At 39.9% G+C, this 27,255-nt stretch overlaps 2 protein-coding genes across 2 annotated transcripts in view; both read right to left on the bottom strand.

Annotated features, from left to right (window-relative positions):
- Window positions 1-783: 783 nt before the first annotated feature.
- Window positions 784-4,560, bottom strand: LOC311527743 (uncharacterized protein C15orf61). The gene is made up of 2 exons (XM_084642045.1): window positions 4,162-4,560; window positions 784-1,007 (listed from the first exon to the last, which is right to left on the bottom strand). Exons 1-2 carry the CDS (start codon window positions 4,493-4,495, stop codon window positions 880-882), a joined length of 462 nt encoding a protein of 153 aa, XP_084498171.1. The 5' UTR covers window positions 4,496-4,560; the 3' UTR covers window positions 784-879.
- Window positions 4,561-11,728: 7,168 nt separating this feature from the next.
- The window catches only part of IQCH (IQ motif containing H), a 106,012-nt gene continuing 90,485 nt past the window's right edge, over window positions 11,729-27,255 (bottom strand). Inside the window, exons 17-21 of the mRNA XM_084641774.1 lie at window positions 23,737-23,904; window positions 17,601-17,726; window positions 16,375-16,436; window positions 14,597-14,705; window positions 11,729-13,151 (exon numbers count right to left, since the gene is read on the bottom strand). Of these exons, the coding sequence (XP_084497900.1) occupies window positions 13,053-13,151; window positions 14,597-14,705; window positions 16,375-16,436; window positions 17,601-17,726; window positions 23,737-23,904 (564 nt within the window). The 3' untranslated portion in view covers window positions 11,729-13,052. The remainder of the gene's footprint in view (window positions 13,152-14,596; window positions 14,706-16,374; window positions 16,437-17,600; window positions 17,727-23,736; window positions 23,905-27,255) is intronic.

The following is a 27,255-nucleotide window of genomic DNA, read 5'->3' as shown; positions in this document are numbered from 1 at the left end:
TTTGCAAGAGCATATATCGAGGATATAGTGGTGTTTAGCAACTCTTGGTCTGATCACAATAAACACTATTAATGGGATCAATACCCTCAGACCTGTAAAGCAGTGTGCGGAACTGCTTCTTTTAGACTGCTTTAGATGTGAGAGATAAAATCAACTATAGCCAAAGAAAACACAGAATTGTGAATTCAGATATTGAAAGAAAAAGGTGGAACCACTTTTCAGATGTTTACTTTTAAAATATGTTTAGATGTGAATATTCAGTTGACACATACTACATAGTCCGTTAATACGGATTTTAATTTGTGGGGTTAAAAGAGCATTTCAATACATCTGTATAAAAGAAGGGTGCTATTACAGATTCCTTCAGACTCTGATTAGGTACTAGGACAATTTATATATTGTTGAACACCTATGCACAGAGTCTAAAACTCTCATCATTTACAATTATGTGTAACGTATTTGGAGATTGTGTTGCTTGCCTTCAGGTTAATTTACAAACATCATAACCTATCCAATGTACATAAAAAAGGAGATTTTAAAAAAAATAATCAGAAGATTCTTCTCAGCAATAAGCATTTCAATCACTGTCTTTAAAGCTAAGACTTTTGAGGACAGTAGAAAAGTCAATTCATTTTCCAAAGATGCTAATATCTTATCTTCATTGATGCCAATATTCATTTCATGCCTCTACTGAAACAGGAACATTTTTTGTAACTGAAAAAAGGACAATGAAGGCTTTTGAGGACACCACCACATTAAAAAGGAACACACTGAAAACAAAGGTTTATTTTTAAGTTGTTTATATTTTAAAGCAGCAGGAATATATAAATACCCACAGTTGTGAAAACCCACCAAATGAGAGTGCTTGAATGCACAATTTCAGTACATGGCACCTTCATCTTCTTTATTCAGAAAATAAATAGTAACTGGGCCACAACTTGTGTGGACAGTCTCTGTGACGCTAACAAGAAACCAGGAGCCAATTCCATATAATAAAGTTGGGATGCCTACAAAAGAGAAATACTTGTTACATACAACCATTATAAACCAAGAGAACTAAAACTAACACAGGTTTCAGAGTAGCAGCCCTGTTAGTCTGTATTCGCAAAAAGAAAAGGAGTAGTTGTGGCACCTTAGAGACTAACAAATTTATTTGAGCATAAGCTTTCGTGAACTACAGCTCACTTCATCGAATGCATCCGATGAAGTGACCTCTAGCTCACGAAAGCTTATGCTCAAATAAATTTGTTAGTCTCTAAGGTGCCACAACTACTCCTTTTCTTAAAACTAACACAGTGATATCTAAAAATAATGGCTATGAAGGAAAATATAAATATTACAGTAGGGGGCTCATTGTGTAAGCAGCTGTACTAAGACAATTCCCTGCATTGAAGAGCTTACAACCGTAGATCCCAATTATGCACTGAGAACCACATGAGCAGACTCCAATGCTCATGAATGTCTCCTGACAGTTTTCAGGGCAGGATCAGGTCCTAATTTATAATAAGATGTAGTAAGTGGGGAATACACAGAAGGACTGGAAGGGAGGCAGATAAGGGTAAAAGAGATATGAAACACTTGGCTATAGTGAACTAGCTATGCTTAAAGCTAGATTTAGTCTTTAAAAAAAAATGTTTTTTTAAAATAGATATTAGAACCCTCTACTGGTCTCTACTTAATTGCTATCTGTTCATAGTTTCCCAAAGAGATCCCAGTAGCGGACATGCAGGACTTAAAGGGAAATAGGGTAGTTACTTTATAGATCAATGGGGAAAGGGTGTCTCATGCACAAGGGATGGCAGAAAATGTGAATGTGTTTGTGGGAGAAGTGGATAAAGAAGTGATGGTGCTTGGCATTGTTGGCATCGAAGATGCCAGGAAGGTGTTTAAGAGGAAGGCAATTATTATTGGCAAAGAGTCCTGTGGCACCTTATAGACTAACAGACGTATTGGAGCATAAGCTTTCATGGGTGAATACCCACTTCGTCGGTATGCATCCAACGAAGTGGGTATTCACCCACGAAAGCTTATGCTCCAATACGTCTGTTAGTCTATAAGGTGCCACAGGACTCTGCCGCTTTTACAGATCCAGACTAACATGGCTACCCTTCTGATACTTGGCAATTATTATTGTTTATTATTTGTATTATAGTAATATGTAAGATACAAAGTGGATAAGTAGTAAGGGGCTAAGCTCAGAAGGGCCTTAAAATGTAAGAAGAAGCTTGTATTTGATGCAGTGAAAAAGAGGGAGTCCACAGATAGACTCAGGCCCTTCATTCGGTGCCTATGCATGCATGTGCCTAATTTTAAGCATATGAATAGTCCAACTGACTTCAATGGGACTATTCAATGCTTAAAGTGAGGCATGTGCTTCAGTACCTTACTGAATTGAACCCTCAAACAAGGCAGGGGATAAAGAGAGTCTGACTGGAGCACCAGAAAGACAGTCTTAACAACAGTGCTTTGAAAGGACATGTGGGGACTGTTATAGTCAACACAGGAGACGATGAGGGCCTGAATAAGAGTTTTGACTGTGCAGATAGAGAGCTTATCTTAGACAGACAGAGCAGTCTTAGTGCTATTACAGAGGAAGCAGCAATAAGATTTGACAGTAGGTCCAAGCATCAAGGCAGAGAGAGGACAGACTCAAAGATAACACTCAGAGAGCATTTCTAATACAAATTATGTAAAATTTTCAAAGTGATTATTGTAGCATAAATCAGTTTACTGATAACAGCCAGAGCCAAAACCAATAAAATTTGTTAATATGAAAGATTACAGTCCTCATAACAACCAACACTTAAATATTAAATGTCTATTATCTGCACATTTTTTAAAAAAAATTACAATGTAATTGATGAATGTTTCAATCAGTGTTAAAACAAGTTTTGGGGATAGATTGCTTCTTCATGTAAATCGCTAACAAATGTTATACGAATACTTTCTTATTATTAAACAATTAGGTTGCTGATGTGCTAAGACCACGGCCTATCATGCTGACCAATATTGTCTCATTGTTTTTTTGTACAGTATCGAACTGTTGTCTCACCTTATACTTAGATTGGAAGCTCTGTGGGGCAGTGACTCTTTTTTTTAATTCAGTGTTAGTACAGACTCAAGCATAATGAGGCCATGGTTGATGACTGGGGCCGCTAGGCACTATGGTAGCACAAATAATAAATAAAAGTGTATACTGTGCTAGTGTCTGAAGACCACCACCAGCTTGGTTCTCATTGTGCTAGGTACTGTGCAAACAAGTAATAAACGGCAGACCCAGTACTTATTTTCAAGAGCCAAATTCTGCTCTCTTCTGTCTGTGCAATCACGTTGACATCAGTAAAGCCAATGGCAGTAGCAGCAGTTTAACTGAGGGCAGATTTTGGCCCCCCATAATATTAGAAATTATTTGTAATAAGATAGGTAAATTTTCAGATGGTATGGTGTTTTACTTCAGTGGATAGTGTCCCATGATTTGTTTTCAATGATAACATCTCCTTACAAATTAAAAGTTAAAGCTGCTAAAATGTGTCAAATATAGTTTTTAAAATACTTAAAATCAAGTAGGGTGCAAATATCTTTCTTGACAGTCTGATGGTGTCACTCAGTAGTCAAGAAATGCTCCTTAGAAGAATGAATGAGCACCTGGGTATTTTGAAGGCTAGCATAAGTAGTATTAAAAACTTGTTACCTAAGCAATAGTTAAAAGGCCAGTGAATAGTCTTGGACTAGACAAGTTTATGTTAAAAAACAAAACCAAAAACCCATCAGTCACAGCGATCAACCCTTTACCGGCCTGCAAAGGACCAAGGTAAAGGGGACCTGAGGAGGGCTAAGCTCCGTGCAGTATCAGGTCCCTGATCTTAGACAGGAGCCAGTGGGCACAAGAAGACTAAGCAATTGCTCAAGGGGGGGCCCCCGATTCAGTATTACCCCCCCCCAATATCATTCATCTTATTGAACCGGGGCTTGTTCACAAGCGCACTGGGCCGTGCTGTGTGCCGCAGTGCGTGGTTGGTGGAAGTGTCACCAGCATTTCTAGGGGTGGGGGGGCCCCAATATTCCTGCTGCCCCCCCCATGGGCTAGCGCCGCCTCTGACGAGGGCCGCGCGGGCGGAGGGGGCTCGCTGGCCGCCCTGCGGGGCTCGGGGGCCGGCTCACCCGCGTTGACGAGCTTGAGGGCGGTGAAGGCGGCGTTCTGCAGCGCCAGGTCGCGGCGCGGGGCCCGCGAGCAGTGGTACTTGATGAAGGGGAAGCAGCCCGTGCGCAGGACGTGGTAGTTGGCGCCGTCCACCTGCCAGTTGAAGTGCGAGAGGCCGAACTGGTCGTTGCGCACGGCGCTGTACTTCACGCAGTACGAGGTCCAGTGGGGCAGGCCCCGCTGCCGCAGGTGGCGGCTCAGCACCTCGGAGGCCTTGGGCTTGGCGGCGGCACCCCCGGCGGGCGCGAGGAGCCGCCTCAGGGCCGCCTCGTGCAGCTGCCGCAGGAGCAGCATGCCGCGGGCAGAGACCCCCGCAGCGCCCGGCCCGCGCGCCCCCGGCCCCGCTCTTGGCCGTCCCAGCGTGCCCGGCCGCGCGCGCCCCCGGCCCTGTGCGTGCGCGCCCGCCAGCGTGGCACGGCTCGCGCCCGGAGCGGGTGGGCGCGCGGGCGGGTCTGCTGAGTGGGGAGACTGGGAGTCCCTGAGGGAGGTGTCACGTGGCAGGCTCCCGGGTTATAGGGCGGTGTGTAGGGGTCATGGGGTCACCTGGGGGTCCTGATAAAGAGGGTTCCTGAGAGGGATATTGGGGGTCACCTGGGGTTCCTGATATTAGGGTCCCTGAGGGAGATACTGGGGGTCAGCTGGGGTCCCTGAGGGGAATACTGGGGGTCACCTGAGGTCCTTGATATTAGGGTCCCTGAGGGAGTTACTGGGGGTCACCTGGGGTCCCTGAGGGGAATACTGGGGGTCACCTGAGGTCCTTGATATTAGGGTCCCTGAGGGAGTTACTGGGGGTCACCTGGGGTCCCTGAGGGGAGTACTGGGGGTCACCTGAGGTCTTTGATATTAGGGTCCCTGAGGGAGATACTGGGGGTCATCTGGGATCCCTGATCGGCAAGTCCCTGATTACAGGGGGTCTCTGAAGCGTATGATAGGGGTCACCCAGAGCTATTGGGGGAGATCATGGAAGCTCCTGATTCTAGGGATCCCTGGGGGCAGAGATAATGGTAGGTCACCTGGGAGAGTCCTTGAGTTGGCACAGTCCTTGTGTGGAAAGTGGGGGTCCCTGCTAGGAACACTGGAAGCGGGAGGGTGAGATCATGAGACATCCCACTCCAGAAAAATCAATCTGCACTGCTGCTGAGGTGAGCTGTTGTGGGATACTACTGTAGGAAGTGGCCAAAAAATAACTTCAGAAACTAAATGGAAATTAGACACACTGACATGCCCTTTGTCCCCTCCCTGTTCAAGGCAGGTAAATCAATAGACAGTACTGAGAAAATGCATTCATAATGTTCATTTACAAAAACTATCACAAAGAACCCTGAATGGACCAATCAAGCGACTCATCATTATGTTTTATTCTTCTGTATGTTCTGTGCATTGAAGAGACCACCCCATGGTTTCTTGGCACATGTTGCAATTGGAGTATGAAAGAGATTAACCTGAGTGTGAGGGGAAAAGTTGATTTAGGCCATATTATATAAACACACTGATATTATTTAGTGAAGTTTGAAAGCAACATCTGAGGTTGAAATTGGGTTGAATATTTTAAAGCTCTTGGAAGAGGAATATTTTAAAATCATAACTAAAAATTCTGTGATATGATTTATCTAAACAAAACCTAAGGTTTTGAACCATTAAATATTCTGTTTGAGAAAAAATGACTGTACAGAAGAGTAAACTGAGAAATGGAAACAATTTCTTTTCTTTTAATAATTATGAGCAATATCTCAAACTCAGCAATTTTAGACCATTGAGCTGTGTAGTATGAATGTGCTAATTAATCAATTACTATACAACAATGTACCATGTTTATTTACTGTAATGCACTACATGACTATGTAGCAGAACCAGTAATTATTAATCATTGTCAGTAACAAATTTGACTCAAGTTCACCTTTCTATAATTAATAGAGCATATAGTTCGCTTTAATATCTTTCTTTATTAGCAGCAACAATGACAGGATAAAAAGGAAGTGGAACCTGACGCTGTGGTTCATTGAAATGCAGGATTGGACTAATGTATCATACTCCTACAGCACTATTTGTGCTATTACAGTCCATGGTCAGTCGGTGTTTACATTTTAAGTTTTGCTGGACTGAAATCTATTGAATGTATTTGAAAATAATTGCTTCTAATTTTTAAACTATATTAGTTTGCAAGATATTTTGCACTTATTAATTTAAATGCCTGCATTTGCTCTTCCTTGTAAAAATGCATGGAGAGGAACAAAATAATCCTACAGCTTTTTAAGTGTAGCCTCTCATTAAACCAGTGAATGTACTGATATCCATATGTGTGTGTTCACACTGTGTACTACAAACGGAGGGAGAGAAGCACCTGCATTTTCATAAGACCAGCAAAGCATCTCAGACCCTTCACCAATGCAAAGGAGCGTGGCTTGGTATGTATGTATGTATTTAAGATGAGCTTATGATAAAATGTTGAGTATTTTTGGGCATCCATCTGAACATCATTCATTTAGAAAGAACAACCCACCCTGACAGCAGTGCTGCTGCATAATAAATGTTGGCTGGACAGTTTATGCTTTATACATTGAGGTCTCGATTTTTTGGAGTGCACTGTGCTTTTATATCATTGCTGTTCCAAAACCGCCTCTTGAAATGTGACATGCCACTTCTCAAAGAGTCTTTGGGGTGAAGATGGAAGACAACAGACTGTAAACTTTCCATAGTTAAAGTGAGTCAATTGGTGCACAATTTACCAGGCTGTAATTCTGTAGTAATTTGTTTTGGATCTTGCTATAAAATAGCAGAAGATTGAAACAAACAAAAACTATAATTTTGGAAATAGTATATTTATTATTTTGGTCCTTTCATCATGTACACAAAATCCCAGAAACTACTAGTTTAAAATCTTTAAGAGCTCGAGTCCTTCCCCAAATGTAATAGAAGTTCACAACCATGAGTCAGACTATTACAGTGAAAAATAAACTTCTGTATTTCATTATGAAGGCCTTGCTGAAGAAATGTAACAGCATAGCTACAAAACAATAGGATGACATTTGGTAATAATTCCGTGCACTTTTATACCCTTTTTTATCAAAGCATCAAAACTGCCTTGCAGATATTAATGAAGTCTCACAACCTCAGAATGTGTGTCATATTATCCCCATTTTATAGTTAAGGAAACGGAAGTCCTGATCCTACATAGACTTACACGTGCTCACTTTACACACATTAATTGTAATGGGATTACTCACAGCATGTAAAGCTAGGCGTGTGCGTGTTATTGCAGAATTAGGGTCTGAGGGAGAGAGTTTAAATTACTTGCTCCAGGTTATACAAGTCTGTAGACAGCATTCAAATATTGAAGTCCTGACTCACAGTCCCCCACCCTAATCATTAGACCACAATTATTCCCAAAAAGAGGCACCAATATTTTATTATAGTCAATAAGAGGGTTAGATCTTATCAAATGAAAAGAAAGCTCCCAGTGTTACTCCATTCAGTACATTATTTCAAGTACTTCACATTTCATAACAAATTATCTTTCAGGAACTGAAGTAAGAATACTTAAAGCATATGCCTAACTGTAAGCACATTAATTGTCCCATTTAGCTGGTGCTTATGTCCAGAGGTCCCATTCACAATAACATTAATAAAACACAAATATTTAAGTTTTTGAAACATTTATAATTGGCATAGTTGAGTTTTTATAGATTCTAACACCAGAAGGGATCATTGTGATCATCTAGTCTGACCTACTGAATAGCGCAGGCCATAGAACGTTCCCGAAATCATTCCTAAAAAGTACATCTTTTAGAAAAACATCCAACCTTTTAAAATGGTCAGTGATGGAGAATCCACCATGACTCTTGTTAAATTGTTCCAATGTTTAATTACTCTGTTAAAAAATGTATGATTTATTTCTAGTCTGCATTTGTCTAGCTTCAACTTGCAGCCATTGGATCATGTTAGAAAGAAGAGCCCCATTATTAAATTTGTTCCCCATGTAGGTACTAGTAAACTGTAATCAAGTCATCCCTTAACCTTCTAGTTGTTAAGCTAAATAGATTGAGCTCCTTGAGTCTCACTATATGGCATGTTTTCTAGTCTTTTAATCATTTTCATGATTCTTCTCTGAAACTTCTCAAATGTATCAAAATCCTTCTTAGGTCACCAGAACTGGACACACTATTCCAGCTGCCACTCTCCGGCTGCCCAGCTCTGAAGGAAGCACCCCGCCAGTAGCAGCGCAGAAGTAAGGGTGGCAACACCATAGCATGTCATCCTTCTGCACTGCTGCCTCCAGAGAGCGGCGGCTGTTGACTGAGGGCCCAGCTCTGCAGACACCATACCATGCCATCCTTACTTCTGTGCTGCTGGTGGCGGCGGCGCTGCCTTCAGAGCTGGGAGCCCGGCCAACAGCCGCCGCTCTCCAGCTGCCCAGCTCTGAAGGAACCGCCACCGCCAGCAGCTGTGCAGACGTAAGGGTAGCTGCACCGCAACACTCCCCCCACCCCGCCAGTTCCTTTTTGGGTCAGGATCCCTATAATTACAACACTGTGAAATTTCAGATTTAAGAAGCTGAAATCATGAAATTTACAATTTTTAAAATCCTATGACCGTGAAATTGACCAAAATGGACCGTGAATTTGGTAGGGCCCTACCGATAACTATCCAGACATGAGCCCCCTAATCCCAGATGCCATATTTTCCTACCACCCTAGACCTGGATCATCATGACCCTACAAAATCAAGGTGCAAGATATCTTTATTCAAGGGGTCATGTTTTCCTGTGGTGAGAGGGAATAGAACGTACTGGCGTGAGCACGGGATTAAAAGCACCATGAACACATTCTGCTGAAATATATTTGAAATTTATTTTTTTAAAATTGAAAATTGGCATTTTAGTTTATAACAGCCATATTAATGACATTTCTGACACCAGCAGCATGAGAGTTGAATGTGAGAGATTGTAAAGCAATTTCAGTCCTGCCATCAACTCAAGGCTCAGAAGTGCTAATAGTAATTAAAAACTTTTCTCTCCAAATACATTTCACACTTTGTACATGCTGAGAAATAACTCTCACCACGGGAACTTTCAGATCGCGTGTGCTGAATAAAAACAGGTACAGTTTTCTTTTGTCAGAACAGAACAAAGACATAAAGAGGCAGAGGGTTTCATTTACTCCTAGGACACTGCAGTCTACTGAGTGCCAGTGAACTAATGAGCCTCTCAAACCTTATGTTGTTCTGGCATGAATCAAGGCTTGATTCTTCTTAAGCCTTAGGAAACTAGCTAATTTCCAGGTTGATATCACCTGCAAAGTAGCTCTCCCCCGCACCCCATTGAGTGTTTGTAGTGATTAGTGGAGAGATGGGGTTAGGTCAGAAATCTAGGAAGAGTCTCTTGTTAAGAGTAGGGAAGTACACTGTGTGTACCTTGGTTGCAGGGGGGAGGAAGTTAGGAGTTTACTTATCTTCAGCACCTCAGAGAGAGAACAAAAAGTGAATATATCCACTGTTCTTGTTTTAAGGATTAATAGGCAAACAATGCTGTTTATGAGTTAAGTCTTTCGACAATGGACTTCTTGGAAGCAAAAGATCACTAGTGCATCTATCAGAGGCGAGAAACCTGCCGATCTGATTTCCAACTGGAGCAAAACAAAGGCTTCTAGAAAGGATGATTGTTGGCTGAATTCCACAGTAGAAAAGCCTGTTTGTGGTACTAGTGTATCCAGAACTGAGGAATTATTGAGACTACCTGACAAAAAGACCCAAACAATTTAAAAATATATACATTTATATTTTATTTGAAGAATAAATCAACATATCTTATTACAGTTCTCACTTCTATTTTTATTTCTTCAACCACTGTGGAGAATACAGAGGCTGATCAGAAGTTTATGCAGAGTTAACAGATCTGTGGCTCGTGAATGGCACTTGAGTATTTCAGTTAAATCTATCTTTGAAAAAGAAAGGCACTGTACACTGTAGTTCCATAGTGAATTTCATTACTGACTGGAAAAACATAGGCTTTGGTATTTGCTTGAGATTTTTTAGCTGTAGGATGGTAGAGACTTGGCATGTTCAGGAGATAATGCATTCAATCTGCAGGAAGAAATAAATTGTAACTTAAAGCAAGAGCATAATCTTCCAGCAAGATAAATATTACAGCCTTGGTTGGGGAGACTGGTCTTCCCCTTTCCATTGCCCTCCTGTCCTGAAGACAGCAAATGACAAGTAATCTGATGCTAAGAAACGCATAGGAAAGAAAAAGTGATTTTACCATCTATATTACTTACACAAACCATTTCTGAGTGTACAAAATCTTCTTTTCACAATTTACAAATGGGGCAGCAAAAGAATCCTCAAAAACAAAGAGAGGAAAACATTATATTTTAACAAATCTGGAAAGCTGAGGAATTCTAGAAGACTGAAAAAAAGTGAATGTGGTGATATTAAAAAGGTTAAATGTGATTACACGGGTTACTGTTGGCCAGTTAGCTTGACATGGATCCCAGGGAAACTCACTGAAAGGCTGATATGGGATGCAGTCAATAAAGAATTAAAAGATGGTAGCATAATTAATGCTAATCAACATGGTTTTGTGGAAAATAGATCTTGTCAAATAAATATATCTTTTATCGATGAGATTACAAGTTTGGTTGACAAAGGCAGCTGTGCTAATATAGGTAGATTGCTATATGGCATTTAACTGAATACCACACAGAATTTTGATTAAAAAGTTAGCACTATTACAAAATCAACATAGAACATATTAAAATGATTAAAAACTAGCTAACTGATTGATATAAAAATAATTATAAATGGGGAACCATCATCCAATGGAGATGTTTTTAGTGGGATCCCACAAGGATCTGTTCTTGGACCAAAGCTATTCAGTGTAATTATCAATGACCTGGAAGAAAATATAAAATCACTGCTGGTAAAGTTTTCAGCTCATATAAAAACTGGTGGAGCGTTAAACAACAATATAGGTAGGTCAGTGCTGCAGAACAACCTGGATCTCTTGATAAACTGGGCCCACCTGAACAAACACACATTTCAATATAGCCAGCTGCAAGATCACATGTCTAGGAACAAAGAACACTGGTCATGCTTCCAGGATGGGGGACTGTATTTTGAAAAGCAATAACTCTGAAAGGGATTTAGGGGTCATGGTGGATAACCAACTGAACATGAGCTCCTAGTGTAATGTGGTGGCTAGAGTGCAAACACAAGCCTTTGATATATAAGCAGAGATATAGGTAAGAAAGTGGTATGACCACTGTATACAGCATTGGCGAGACCATTACTAGACTACTGCACCTGGATCTGGTATCCACACTTTAAAAAGGATGTTGATGAATTAGAAAGAATTCAGAAAAGAGGTACAAAAAAAAAAGTTAAGGATCAGAGAACCCGCCTTACCGTGGGAGATTGAAGAAGCTCAGTCTATCGAAAAAAGACCAGGAGGACTTGTGGCACCTTAGAGACTAACAAATTTATTTGAGCATAAGCTTTTGTGGGCTACAGCCCACTTCATCAGATGCATGCAGTGGAAAATACAGTAGGACGATTTTATATACACACTGGACATGAAACAATGGTTGTTGTGAACAGTTCAATCTCTCTGGTCGCTCGATTACAGCCCTAAAAGTCGCAATATTACAACAAAAAAACTTCAAAACCAGACTCCAATGAGAGACTGCTGAATTGGAATGAATTTGGAAACTGGATACCATTAAATTAGGCTTGAATAGAGACTGGGAGTGGATGGGTCATTACACAAGGCAAAACTATTTCCCCATGTTTATTTTTCCCCCCTACTGTTCCTCACATGTTCTGGTCAACTCCTGGAAATGGCCCATCTTGATTATCACTACAAAGTTTTTTTTCTCTCCTGCTGGTATTAGCTCACCTTAACTGATCACTCTCGTGACAGTGTGTATGGTAACACCCATTGTTTCATGTTCTCTATGTATATAAAATTGTCCTACTGTATTTTCCACTGCATGCATCCGATGAAGTGGGCTGTAGCTCACAAAAGCTTATGCTCAAATAAACTGGTTAGTCTCTGACGTGCCACAAGTCCTCCTGTTCTTTTTGCGGATACAGACTAACACGGCTGCTACGCTGAAATCAGTCTATTGAGTTTATGTAAAAAAAAGGTTAAGATGTGACTTGATCAGAGTTTATAACGATCTCCACGGAGAGTTTTCTCATAGCAGGGTACTCTTTAATTTAGCAGGGCATAACAAGATCCCACTGCTGGAAGCTGAAGCTAGACAGATTCAGATTAGAAATAAGGCACAGATTTTTAACAGTGAGGGTCATTACCCATTGGAACAATTTACCTACGAATGTGCTGGATTCTTTGCCATCTGTGGTCTTCAAATCAAGCCTGGATAAATTTCTAAAAGAGATGCTCTAGCTGATGTCAGAAGTTATGGGCTTGATGCAGGAATGATTTGGTGAAATTGTATGGTCTGTGCTACGCAGGTCAGACTAGAAGATCATTATGGTGCCTTCTGACTTCTAAAACTATGAGTCTACGAATAAGGTTTGAAAAATACATGCTGTACTACAGTATTCATGATATGAAGTTGGCGGACAGGGATAAGAAAATGGACAATGTTTATTTTGTTCCTCTGTTCTTCACCAAGATTTCCTTTTGCACCACCAGGGATATTTTAGTTACTATTTTACTAATCATTTAAGCTCACTCAGTAATCATTAAAATTTCCAGTCTAAGCTAATATTAATTTAATTATTAATAGACAAGAACAACAAAATTTGTAAGTTATTTCTTTCCTGCATTCCTGAGAATGAGAGAGTTTTTCCTAGAGGCTTAAAGAAAAAGTTTTAAAATTTCTGTCAACTATTCTTGGGGAGCGTCTTCTTTGGAGGATTCCTCTTTAAATTTCAGTTTGTTTTCTGCTGTAATTCCAAGAATTGCTTCAATATCTTGAACTGCTATCTGTAATAGATTGAAAGAGTGCAAGTTATTTAATGGATGTTATACTGGAATAAACTCCCCACAAATTTTTCAGCTGGTTGCAAATCCCGCCCCCCCCCAAAGTAATTTGTGTTATTTAACAGAATGCACCAATGGAATCTTCCACTATTACTGTGGGATTGGGAGTGTATTTATTTAAAAATAAACACACATACATATAAATCCTAGGTAAATGAAAATATATTGCTAGACACATTTTGTTATTCTAATTAACTATGTTGTTTCATTATGCATATGTAAATCACTGTTAATTCACTATAAGTAAATTGAAATGAAATCCGCTTTTACATGTTTCTTCAATACTTGGTTTTGAGTCCCTCCCTCAGATCAGAAAAATATTTTTTCTATTTATTGTGTTACATGTTAAAATTTAATTCTATTTCCCCCGAAAAATGCCATTTGACTCATCACAAGAAAATACAGTTAGAGTTAAGATTTAGTCTGTTTTACATTCTCACCATATCAATTACAACACAAATTTGCGATACAGGGGGTCTCTTCTTGCCTTTTAAGAAACTGTTTATAGTTCAAGTTTTTAAAATCTTCTGTAGAGCTAGAGGGCCTATGGGTTAGCAAAAGAACATTTGCTGAAGTTATGCTACTCTTTAGAATCAAAAGATAGCATCATTTTATAATAAGCAGTTGTTTCCACTATAAACTAGTCGCTCTGTACTTTCTTATGGCCTGATCCAACAAAAACTTACTATTGGATGTAGGGCTGGATTCACTATTGCCCAATGGTCTCTTTTCACCAGCTATGCTGGTGCATAAGGGCTCCCCAGGGAACATTCCCAGAGTAGAGATGCCCAATGCTAGGCACAGAGCTCTGCAGCTGCCCTGAGTCCATGAATAAGGTGAGCTCAGGTGTGGAGTGGGTACCCCCAGAAGAGGGAGTGTGAAGGAAACAAAATTGAAACTGTACTAGGCTGTTTCAAAGTTTAAGGTGACATGCAAAAAGTAAACCGATTGAGTGGTGAAGAATGAGTTGGATGTTTTAAATGTGATATTAATATTTTAAGTGGTGATTAGTAAAACAGGAAACTTCATTTTTTAATTTTTATCTTGATGGTATTCCTTTAAAAACAAAAGGGCCGATTGTGACAGAAGTCCCTCAAGCAGTATGGTGGCCTCCTTTGCCTCTTGCACGAGAAACTCAGAAGCTTTGGGGATTCGGTTTACAAATGGTTCCAAGTTAAAGCATATTTGGTTTCAAAGAAAAAGTTTCAAACTATTAAATTTAACTAACAGGTTCATTGGGAGACTTGCTATATTGACCTCTACAGTGTGAAATATGTACTGCTAACAATGAAAAAGGAATGGTTTAGCACTTGTTTACAATACAGCATGAGGTATTTTCAGTCCTGGTACAGAAATTAACCACGATCGTTAGTTAATTAACACCTCACCTTAAAATTGGTCTCGCCTTGCATATTAGGTGCTGATATTTCTTGATGGATGATGAAGAGATTGTGAGCAAAGGTCATGAGGACCCCCTGGAGATCCTCTCCGATTGTTCTGTTAATGATATCCAAACAAATGAGTTTACCAATGATTCCCTTCACATGCTTAAAAACAATCGGCTTCTCATTTGTGCCTGTCTGGTGATGGAATTTAATGAGAATTTTCAATCTCACAAGGTGGCAATCTTCAGGGAGATCTGAAAGATGAGGCTCCATTTTAACTTGTCAACAGAAAGGATTTGTGTAATAAATAATTTTTATTAATCAACTTAGCAAACAAGAGCAGTAGGTTCAGCTATTCCAAGCACAAGGCTACCACTGAGTTAGGACAGTGGCCTTAGCATATTTTTTAACATTTAAATTAGTGTAAAAGAATTGTTGCTACTTCATGCATGCACAAATACAATCCATGCGTAACACTTTCTTTTTGTGATACACAGACACTTGAACTGCATCAGTATTACTTAGACTATTGCATTGTTCTTAGAAATATTAGTATTAGTCTTTGGGGCTTTAATCTCTTGACAGTACATCTAGAGTCTCATTATAGCATATTTCATTGAGGGGGAATATGCCTCATTTAGAGCATGTCAGTTGCAATGCACATTAAGCACAGTGCAGTAAAATGCAGGATGGCTGCGTTATTTAAAAAATGTTACAACCTGAACCAAACTGTTACATTTTTGGAACTTAGTTTCCAAATTAAAATGGTTGTCTGACATGTATTTAGCAGTCTTGTTTGAGGGAAAAGAAATATTAGACAGAAAGTGTTAGAGATTCCATAGGATGTAAGGTTTCAGAGTAGCAGCCATGTTAGTCTGTATCCGCAAAAAGAAAAGGAGGCAAACTTTGGATGAGAGTCAGCTTCATTTCATAAGACCAGATCTGGAAGCAGTGATGTGTAAGATGGTGTGAGTTATACATTAGGCAGTCATTGTGAGTCCAAGTCCTGGTCTACACTAGCGTGGGGGTTGACCTAAGATATGCAACTTCAGCTATGCAAATAGCATAGCTGAAGTCGGCATATCTTAGGTTGACTTACCTGGCCGTGAGGACGGTGGCGAGTCGACTGCTGCCGCTCCCCCATCGACTCCGCTTCTGCCTCTCGCGAGCTGGAGTTCTGGAGTCGACGGGGAGCGCATTTGGGGACTGATTTATCGTGTCTAGACGAGACATGATAAATCGATCCCCGATAGATCGATCACTACCTGCCGATCCGGCGGGTAGTGAAGACCTGCCCCAAAGATTCTAAGAGGGGTAGAAAAAAGGTGTAAGGTTCAGTAGGATGGAAACAACACTAATTTAGGAGTTCAATTTTCAAAAGTGCCAAAGTTCCATTTTCAGAAGCACTTAGGAGACTACAGTTGCTAAGTGTCAAGTCACTTTTGAAAATTTTACCCTAGATCCTTGACACCTTCCCTTCTGTTGAGTTTCTTACTAACTCTCCTTCTAGCTCCTTGGTGTGTAAACTACACTAACACCCTTACACCCACTTACCAAACTCTTTAGAGCCATCCTCTTTTCTTTCAACAAGCCAGTCTCACTGGAAGTCATCACATCACAACTAAATAGTGGGTGACAATCACTGAATTGCCAGATGGTCTTCCAATAAATCAGCACTTTTATTAAAATCCATGATGGTAATACTTTGTATTTTCATCTTCTTCAGCTCAAATAACTGTCCACTTGTTTACCTGGCTATTTAACTTATACTGTGTACTTACATCATTCCCAATCTGTACCGCTTGCGATCTTCATACAGTATAAAAATTGTTCCTTCTTTTTCCTGTTATATTGAAAAAAAGTTATTTTAACTGTTGCTTAAAACAGTGTACATACTGATACTTACAATAAGAGATACTAACACCCATTGTGCAAGGATGGTATGTACAAAATCATGTAATCAAAGAAAGGATAGTTTTAAACTATATGTACTGGATTATGACTCCATGTAACCTAAGTAATTTGTACCAGAGAATACAATATAATAATTCTGTGTAAATCCAAATATATACATTTCAGAGTCTGTTCATATTCTGTGCCTTCTACAATGGTGGGCGGTCACGGATATTTTAAAAATGGTTTATGTATACACTTTGTTAATTCATCAAGGTAAAGAAGGCCCATACGAGCATTACATTCTGTAAAGTTGAGAGACATTGAAAATGTTTTTAGTCTTCATTATATCTTCTAATTCATTATGGGCTAGATCCTTGTTCCAGGGGAGTCAGTGGCAAAACTCACAGGGTCTGATTTTCAGAGGCACTAAGCACCCATTATCATATCATTTGGAAATGTGAGAAATGTCTTCTGATATGAAAGGCAAGTAGAAGACTCTGAAGTCTTTGCTGAGTGACCATGTGGAAGACTTCTGCCCCAGGATCCAGACACTCTTTCCTTTTATTATTCCCTCTCCACATACCATCTCCTCCCCTCTTTTTCCACGTTCCACTATTACTTTCTCATTGCTCTCTTCTCACTCCATTCACAATCCTCTACCTCTTCCTTCTTCACTGAAGTCTGTTTCTCTGCATCCTCCATCCGTCTCTCAATCTCCTTCTTCTCATTCTTCACAGAACCACCCCCCACTTTTAAGCCCACTCATATAGATCCTCAGGACAGTCGCCTATGAAGGAGTCAACTAAATATACTTAATCCAAAGGACAACAACAGGAAACCTGTTGCTAAACCAGACTAATTGATATGGGGCCTGCTAAAGAACCCTTTGTAATTTAGCTTTCATACATTAGTCTCAGTAAATCTGTTAAAAAAGAGTGATATGTGAAAGTACTATCAAGTCTGCCTTATGGCACAAACAAGATATAGGACAATTTTATGGTGAATTTTGTCCGATATAACAGAACTCCTGCACATGGAAGATTATAGTTTCCAGATAGAAGTTAGGCAGAGTGACTATTACACTTTTCTATACATTTTTCTCCTTCCATACCTGGACATCAAATCCAATGCCATGAGCCTTACATATTTGGAGGAGAACACTATAGTAAATTACTGAAAGGTTGGAGTGCCTCAGCTGACTGCTCATTACTGCATAGCGGCTGCTTACTGGAGATGGCTGGAAAAAAACAACATATGATTCTTCATTTCATATCATTTTATATAAAGCACCTACAATTTACTATTTAAATATAAAGGACTTTTGCTGTTAGTTACAGTGGTGTAAATCTGGAGTAACTCCATTTCTATTGGCAGTGGTATTCCCATTCATATCAATATCAGTTGAACATATAACTCAGAAGCAATGTAGGTTTCTGTGGGCCACATTCTACTCTCAGATATATTGGTGTAAATCTGAAGTAACTCCCCTGAGATGCTCTATTGTGACTCACCTGTAGATGTTTTAATTACTTCACTGATGACTGAAGCACTATGGAACCATTCTATCAGATTTTGACTAAGGTGGAGCCCCTCCAGATTTGCACTGCTATAGCTGAGAGCAGAATCTTCACACTGTGCGCAAATCTATATTGTTTTCAAGTTATATGCTCAACTGCTATTGACATGAATGGAAATTCCAGTGCAACAGTCAATCGAGTTTCTTGAGCTATGAACAGAGGGTGACCTATAGATTCCCCGGAGCCAAATTTACAGCTGGCCTCACTCCAGGTCTGCGCATGCAGCCACTGCACGTGCATGCACAAATAGCTCTCTCTTTGTGTAAATCTTGTAACTTGATGCCTCACCCCCACTCTGCATTTGTTAAGAGTTTGTGTTTGAAAATGCAAAGGCCATTTTAAAAAGTGTGGCCTTGAGTATTTATACTGTAGCACATAAAATGCAGTATAGTTTTTGTTATTATAGAGTATTACAAATCTAAAAAGTTTAAGCCAATGTGACAGAGCAAAGCCAGCTAGTGATTATTCTTCCCTGTCAAGAAGTTGAGGTCTGAAGGACCATTCTGAATTTTCAGGAATCTGGACATCATAAAACACAGCAAAAGGAAGAAAACAAATGCCAAAATTCTGAGCACCATATGTGTGAAAGATGTTTTGCTATTACAAAGAAAATGCCAGTTCCCGTTCATTATTTCATTTTTATTTACTTAATCTTCAGAGCAAACAATTAAGGGTCTTGCAATCAATATATTTTTACTTTTAGAACAACAGCATCCCAAAGTAGGATATGACCAACCTCTCTTCAATCTGATAGCATGGTTCTTCAGTGTCTTCAGCAAAAATCATCAAAGAAGTAATAAAACAGTCAACATGTGGTTCAGACAGGACAGCTCAACACCATCCCATCTGTCAATATCATATCTGCCATATCATGGTTTCTCACATAAAAAAGCAGAAGCCAAAAGCTATCACTGTGTAGGAGACCATTGTGATTACTGAGCATGTTATTGCATGGTAATTACCATGAAGTCACATCATAATTCCAGTCTTATTTTTGTCTTAAGTTACAATAGTATGAAAATTACAACAGCCAAGGGGGAAATTCTGCCCTGAGATGGCACATGCATCTCCTCCTTAAAATAGATGTAGATGAGCTCCGTGGGTTCAGTTTGCAGTGGATGGCAATGAATCACTTGTTTGCTTGGAGTTTGGGGTTTTAGAAACTGAATTTCTAGAAATGCTGCAAGTCAAAACTTGTTTACCTACACATATGACCAAAAGCTCCTCATGGTTTAAGCTGCTTTAAAGACTGATAGCCATTCACACTAAGGTCATTCTACATCACTGTGGCCAGAGCAGTAAAAAGAGGCTTTAGTGTAACTGAAAATCACGTCTTCAGGGTCTGATCCTGCAAGACACTCAACTCACTGGGATAAATTCTCACCTGGTGCAAATCAACATAGCTCTACTAAAGTCAATAGAGCAGAATCAATTTACACCCCTGAAGTCAATGGAAGTTGGGGTACCTATTCTGTAAAGCAATTTGAGCTTTTAAGTCACAAGCACTGTGCAAACAACATTACTCAGGCCCACTGAATGTTCGTAGTAAAACCCCACATTCAACTTGATTGTGACTCTACATGAACCTTTTGCACAGCATTTCACTGAAGTGAGTGGCGCTTGAGTACAGCCACATCCAAAAAGCAAAATTTGCTCTACTGATATATTATTCAAGTTGGATGAGAAGTGCTTTAATTCTGCCATCACTTGTATGCTGTGCTCGCTCAGAAATCCAGACACTCTACATGACTGCGCTGGTCAAGTAGCTCTAGAGCAAAAAGAGAGTATTCTGAATTTGGGAAAATATATTAGTCTTGGCCTTCTTCTCTATTATGCCTGAAGGGAGTAGGGTTCCCATTCAGAAAATGAAAATAGGAATTGTGGTTAAAAAGGGGAAGTGGGATCAAAGAACAACGTTTGGGGAAAAAATACACACATGGCATCGTAACTGTAAGTCCTTCAGTATTGGTCAACTGTCAAGGCAGATATAGTTTTAGGGCTAACAAACTTGATAGCATCACTTTAAATACATAGAAAGTGGAAAACTTTAATGGCAATGAGAATACAACTGCTGGATAAATCAAATCAGTTAGGGATAATAGAAGCATTGTGACCAACAGTAAGGGGTGTATTCTTCCACCCTTATTCAACTAGCACCTTACTCTCATAAATAATCCCACAGATTTAGTTGACATATTTCATGAGAGTGAGGTAATATTCATTGAGTATAAGGTTGGTAGAATCTAAATGATTTAGCAAATATGGAACATAATATTCTAAAACATCTTTTATAATCCACCCAAGCTCTGTGTTGAAAATGGACCTGAGTTCTGCTTACACATTATCATTCACCTCCTTACAAATGCTGCCCAATCAATATAATTTTGCCATGAAATAAAATTCAGTGAGAATACATTTCTCAGGCTTAAACCCCAAATTGATTTGTTTTTCATTGTAGGTTTCAGCCAGTACAAGGGATCTGAACCAAATCTCTCTGAAGTCATTGACAGTCTTTCCAGTGAATGTAATGGGAAATGGACCAGACGCTTAACTTACTTTCCAAGGCTACAGTGTCAGGGCCTGGATTACCAGTCCTGTGCTCAGATTACATTGTCATCCCCAAAGGGCTGTGAAGGTTTGTCTTCACGAGGATTTAAAGGGGTGTTGTTAGAACACATGTTGTAAGTAGCACATTCTATAAGTGTAGATGAGGCAGCATTTACATTAGCACCTGCTGGTGGGCTTAGCTGAAGTCTGGAGGCAGTCTTAACAACACACCTTTCAACCCTAATGAAGACAAACCTGTAGCTCTATAAGGAGGGGTGAGGGATAGAGTGACAGTTTATGTTAATCCTGACAGAATTTTACCATCCCTTCCATGCCCGCATGTAACTCTCACTGACAAGTTTTGTGCCTTACTGAGAGAAGAACCAGTCCCTTATCCTTTTCAGAGTAGGCCTGATCTAGTAGTCCTTATAAAGCCAGAGCTCCCACTTGAAATCAATAGACTTTTCCTGCCAGAGAACAGCAAACCTAGGGCCAGTAATTCAAGTGAGTTTTTTAAATCATAGACACGTTGCAGCTTTGTTCTTGTTAGAGGCCTGATACTAGAATCAGGGTGCACTCTGCTGTGCGATTCAGCCTTGCAGTTAGGGGGAGCTTTGAACGTGCTGCTATGTCAGGATCGGTCCCTACATGAAAAACAATGTGGAACAAATGTATGGTTAATATTAATTCTAAGTCACCTTTCATTAAAACAGCTGAATCATCACAAAAATACTTAATGCTAAACATAGAAAACCTTAAATATAATTTTTCACGAATAATATTTTTCTAAGCACAGTTTAAAGTGACTACGGCCCAGATCCTCAAAAGTATTTAGGTGCCTAACTCCCACTGAAATCAACAGAAGTTAGATGCCTAAACAGAAGTTAAGTGCCTAACTCTCACTGAAATCAATAGAAGTTAGGTGCTTTCTTTTCATTTCTAATGTGACGTCACATTTTTTTTAACCTTCCTGAAACGCACGGCTTCCTGAAATGCCTGGGCTTATTAGAAGGGATAGTGCTTACACTACCATGAGTAGCCCTCAGAATCAATAGAGATAATTCTATGGTTGAGATTCAGCAAAGCATTTGAACACATACGTGAGTCCTGTCCTGACTGCAGATACTTTCCTGAGCTGGGGCTTGAGTCTGGTGTTGTTTGCAGGATTGGGTTCTTAGTTCTTTGAATGGGGATACTGCATCTTGAAGCATGTAATTTACAGTATTTTTCCCCAAATAATATTGTTTTGACATTGATGCATTTAAGTTGACATAGTTGAAATCCTTATATAATACATCTCTGCCTGAAAATTAATCATGTTTATAATATTCTGAGAATTAATAACACCCATTGCTCAAGTCATTAACTTAAAAAAGGAGCTTCCAAAATCTGTTCTCTGCAGTAGGGGACCACAAATAAATGAATGCTTGATAAAATAATCCAAGTAGCAGTTTAACAAGCGTAAACTTGAATGTGGCTGCAATAACACAGAACTATTGTTTAAGGGTTGGCATCAGGTTGATGAGGTGCTTATTTCAGCTACAAAGCATGCATACACATGCATAATGAACTGCAGTATGAATTATTAATGTGTTGCTTATTTAGCCTCATCTGTCTAGAAGATAATGTATCCTAACTATAATGAGTGATTGGTTTTCTACATAATTACAGTAGCAGCAGTATCTAGGAAATTTGTTCTTTTAAAGAAGGATTTCTAAAAATACAATCGTCACACAAACTCAGTGGCTGCTCCATTTTATCAATAAGAGCCCTAGCAGCATTGGGAATATATAATACATAAAGGGGACAGATTCATTATTAACATCATAATTTTACACAAAGTGTTTTACTTAATCATTCATTACAGATCATGTGCTGTAAAAACATTTGTCTCTCTTTTGTTTTTTTTTTTAGAAAGATCTTCAAAGATAGTACTTTTTTTCTAGTTAACTTTTAAGGAGGTAAGAGCCAAAGATATAAAGAGGAGGAAAAAATTAAGGATAGAGTGACAGTTTATGTTAATCGTGACAGAATTTTAATTCAAAAAGTTGCTACGTGATTACTTTTAATTTCGAGAAGATGTACGACTGGGACTAATTCACTCCTCTCTAACTTAAAGTGGTTGCTTGACAAGAACAATAGATCAGGATCTCATTAACCTCTAAATTACAACTCTCTGACACTTTTTGGAATGGCACAACATCTCTCCTTTGTCGACAGAAAAAGCAGTTTGTGTAGTTTCTAATAAAACACCTAAACACTCCAGTTGTTCTCCTGGAACCTCCTCTTAACTCACCCTGATTTTCCCAGAAGGTTTCACCTTTTCTGTCCTTCTGCTGGGGATAGCCACCATCATAAGGATAATCTCAAGGCTGATAAGCCAAACAGTTTATCAAATTTAATAAATTCAATAACCATAGTTTACACTTTCTAGCACCGTCCGTATGAGGATCTCAAAGCATTTTACTAATCGTGACTTATTTAGCCTCACAACATCCATGTGGGGTAGTGCAATATTATTAGCACTATCTTGCAGATGTGGAAGCTTAATTTACAGAGCTGTTAAGTGTCATCCCGAAGTTTACACAGGATGTAGACCACAGGTATCCTGACTTCTAACCCTGGACATCAGCCTCAGGACCATGATTGTCCTTCCTCCTTTTAGCCCTTGTGACACCATGGTGCTCTCCCTACGGTGCCCTTTTCACCACCTGTTTGGTTATCTTGTCTCACAAAGTTTAAGAATTAAATGTCACAAGATTCCTTAAAACGTGGAGAACTATGTCAGAGTATTCATCATTTAATTAGTGCCATAAATAGAACCAATACTGATAGGTGCAAAATGTGGCTAATCAGAGTCACCATAAATGGCCAAGTGCTTTCTTTTCATTTCTAATGTGATGTCACATTTTTTTAACCTTCCTGAAACGCAAGAGAAGTTGCTGCTCAGTCATTAACCCTTTGGTACTGGGGGGGCTCTAAAGCAGCTGCTGGTTATGCTAAAGGAAACCCCCAACCTTGGAATCCACAAATTAACTGGTATTTCTGAAGGCGAACGTGCTGAACAGCCTTTTATACCTGAAGTCACTTAACAATGTTAGTTGGAAATGAAACATTACTTACAGTTTCTGCCTCCTCACTCTGAACACTTTGACTTTTCGTCTTCTTCCACCTAAGTGGCACTTCAAAGTGGCTAGAGCACCCATCTAGATTGCCATTTGTCACATACAACATGAGCTGAGTGAAGGCCAGCTGGTCACTATAGCAAAGGTCAAGGTCTGTTACCCACACCTACCAAAACACAAGAAGGCCAAAAAAAAAAAAAAAAGTGAAACTCACCAAGTTTATTTAATGAAGCTGGGACTCCACTGGTTTATGAATGCTGGTACATCATTTACTTGACTGAGCTAAAGAAACCATTTCCAAACTGGAACAACCAAAACTCTTACATAATTTTAGAAAGATACCTACCAGAGAATATTGAAAGGCTCAAAAACAGACTAATAAGAAAATAGCAAAACTCACTGCAAAGGTTTTAGCAGGAATTAAGGACATGCATGTAGATGAGCTCATGCGATGGAGCAGCTCATAAATGGAGCTAAAATGTACACTGGGGTTTTCTCCCCTAAAGATTTTTTACTGTTAAAAACACTCTAATTACAAAAAAACAACTTTTTTTGAGATAGAAATGAGGAGGTCCTTAAGGGCAGAGTCATGTTGTGAGTGAAAGGGACGGTTTCACATAGAAAGCAATGCTATTTGAATATAACATATGCTTTAGTCACTGATGATTTCAGTGATGGTGTTGAGCAATGCATATTCCTACTGAAGTATATGGCATCATACACAGCAGTTGCTTTGTCTTGTGTGTAGCAAGTAATGTGACTTGGGGCCTGCTTCTGCTTCCACTTACACTGACCTCTTTGCAGGTTTAACTTCCATGGAGTCACTCTAGATTTACATCTGTGTAACTGAGAGCAGAGAGTCAGGCCCTAAAATTTTAGAGCTGAGAGTGACACGTGCACCCATAAAGGCTTGCATCTGCACAAACTGGGTTATTGCACATTGAACTACCCCCCACTGGCACACAAATGCTAATGGGGGTGTTGTGAGGACACAATGTGATCTCAATTCTGAAATGTTGGCTCTTTATGTCTAAGCTTATATATTATTAGAGATAAAAGTCCAAGTTACAAGGAATGTTAAATAACCCGTCTGGTTACTAGCCTCTATCTACCATCCAATATCTACCATAGGAATTGATATGACCCTAAACAATTCTGTATTCACACACAATTGTAATAATCTTTGTACAAAATATGCCTTGTGAGGTATCATTTGAAAACTATTCATTCACTGGTCAGTAATATCATGGTGAAAAGTGTGTAGCAATATTATATGTAAAGTTATAAATTTCCCCTGCATGATGTTATTACCCATTTTTAAAACCAGACAGCTTGCCTTGGTAAAGGTGTTAAATAGGTCTATCCTAAACAAAGGAATGTGGGTTTATACCACTTTAAATATAAGCAGTAAACCAGGCCATCAAGCTAGCAAGGGGAAGAGACTGTGGGAAACAGAACAATTTGCATTTTAGCAAACACCAGCGGGAGGAAGAAAGAGCATGGAGCTTCCTTAACCACCAGACTCCATGTTGCCTTCCTCACCATTTGAATAAAGTCTTTATTTTGAGGGATAATTTCAAAGGTTCACTGGACTATAAAAGAAAGGGGCAAAAAAAACCCAAGTTCTCTCTTTCACCTAAGACTACAAAAGAAATAACAACCTGGGCTTCTGGAGGAGATCCTGACCAAAATGGGGGGGTCAGTCACCTTGTTAGAAGACTGGGGGTGAGAAAAAGACAACCTGAACAAGGCTGTACCTTGCTAGATTAAGTTTTAGACTTTTAGATGAGTATTTTCACTTTTATTTGTTTGTAAGCATTTCTAACTTTCTCTCTTATACTTGAATTCACTTAAAATCCTATCTTCTTTTGTTATTTTATTTTTAATCTAAACCCACAGTGCTGTGTTTGATTAAAGTGAATGTTAAAGCCAGTTAATATTGCAAGCTGTTGGGTTTTGTCTCTTTAAAGGAGCAAATGGATCATATTCCTCTGAATATTGCAGGAGAGGGCTGGACATTGCAGAGCACATGGGTGTGGGAAAGTATGGGATTGGGGGTGCCTTGGGGTCACCTGCTAATATTAACCAAGTCTGCTAAAGACAAGTGTGTGTCTATGATAACTGCTGGCAGGCTGTGGTTCAAAGTGGTTGAATCAGAGTAGTACAGTTTACAGAACATAGAGTGCATGCTGGCTGCTGGATGTGCGTGTGGCTCCAGGCTGGGAGCCACAAGTAGCAGAAGCATTTTGGGGCACTCAGGATAATAATACAAGCAGTATCCTCTTGCTGGTCTGAATTGCACCTTGAAGTGGGACACCGCCATCATCCATATTATTGGAGCACCCTCACGATCTTTAATCGATTTATCATCACAACACCTCTGCAAAGTAGGGCAGTACTGTTAGCCCCTATTTTGCAGATGAGGAACTGAGCCCCAGAGATACATGCCCAAGGTCATAGAGGAAGTCTGTGGCACAGCGGGGACTTGAACCGAGGTTTTCCGAGTCCTAGGCTTGTGCCCGAAGCATTCTTCCTCCCTGCACACTATTAACTGGATGAACAAGTATCTTGTGGAACATCTATGAAGTGCTGCATAGCTGATAATAATAGCAATACGCTTGCACTGGAGGAAACTGAAATGTAACCATATTTTCAGGAAGACTTGGGGTGCTTGTGCCTTTAAGAGCCATCACGCATTGGGATGCCACAGAGGTGCACTGTCCCAGCCGCAGCTCTTGGAAGCTTCGTGCCTGACCCTTGTATAATGCCTCCTGGAGCTCTGGGGAGTGCACAGGCAGGGAGGGAGGGCGCTGTGCCACCCCTGAAGGGGGTGTAGCATCTAGCCCCTTTGCTCTAGTGGCTAGTATGGAGCGTGGGACGGGGGAAGGAAAGCTCCTCCCACCCACTTTTAGGAGACTTTTGCTAGCAGTGGCAGTAGCTTCATCTTATGCTAAGTGGAGCACAAAGACCATGCTGTGGCTAGGAAAGCTCTTTGAATCCTCCTCTCCTCCAGACTGTTGTACTCACAGCAGCCTGTACATAGTTTGCTCTTACATTATTCACATTTAGGGCTTATATGCACTAACACTTACTTCAGTATAACTGAAGACGCTCAGGAGTGTGAAAAAGCTCCCCCCCCCAGTGACGTAAGTGACACCAACCTAAGCGCTGGTGTGGACAGCGCTATGTCGGTGGGACAAGCTCTCTACACTAGCAGGGCTGTTGTAGCGATTCTAGCCTAGACTAGCCCCCAAAATCCATGTGCCTAACCTTGCAATCAGATACGTTAACATACATAAAACGTCTGCCCTCGAGTGGACTCCTTTAAAACAAATCTAGCAGTGACTGACTTGAATAAGTCTTTGAGTGGTAAATGGCATCATTATAAGGATATTAAGAGGTCAGGCTGCCAAGGCCTCTCGCTAAACTGGAGCTAATTTCTGAATCGTATTCACACGGTAATGCCCTTTTCATAACAGCAAATAAATCACGTCTGTAACAGTTGTTAATAACTAAC

Source organism: Lepidochelys olivacea (assembly GCF_965140295.1).
Source record: "Lepidochelys olivacea isolate rLepOli2 genome assembly, chromosome: 10".
Taxonomy (NCBI): domain Eukaryota; kingdom Metazoa; phylum Chordata; order Testudines; family Cheloniidae; genus Lepidochelys; species Lepidochelys olivacea.
Note: the sequence above shows the minus strand (reverse complement) of the source record. Positions and strands in the feature narration are given on the sequence as shown.

Bases quoted from the DNA above. Each gene is read 5' to 3' on its own strand.
- LOC311527743 (XM_084642045.1), bottom strand. From the start codon at position 4,495: ATGCTGCTCCTGCGGCAGCTGCACGAGGCGGCCCTGAGGCGGCTCCTC. The intron at 1,008-4,161 runs GTGAGCCGGCCC...TCTCTTTTGTAG, and splicing joins CCTCAAGCTCGTCAACGCGG to GCATCCCAACTTTATTATAT.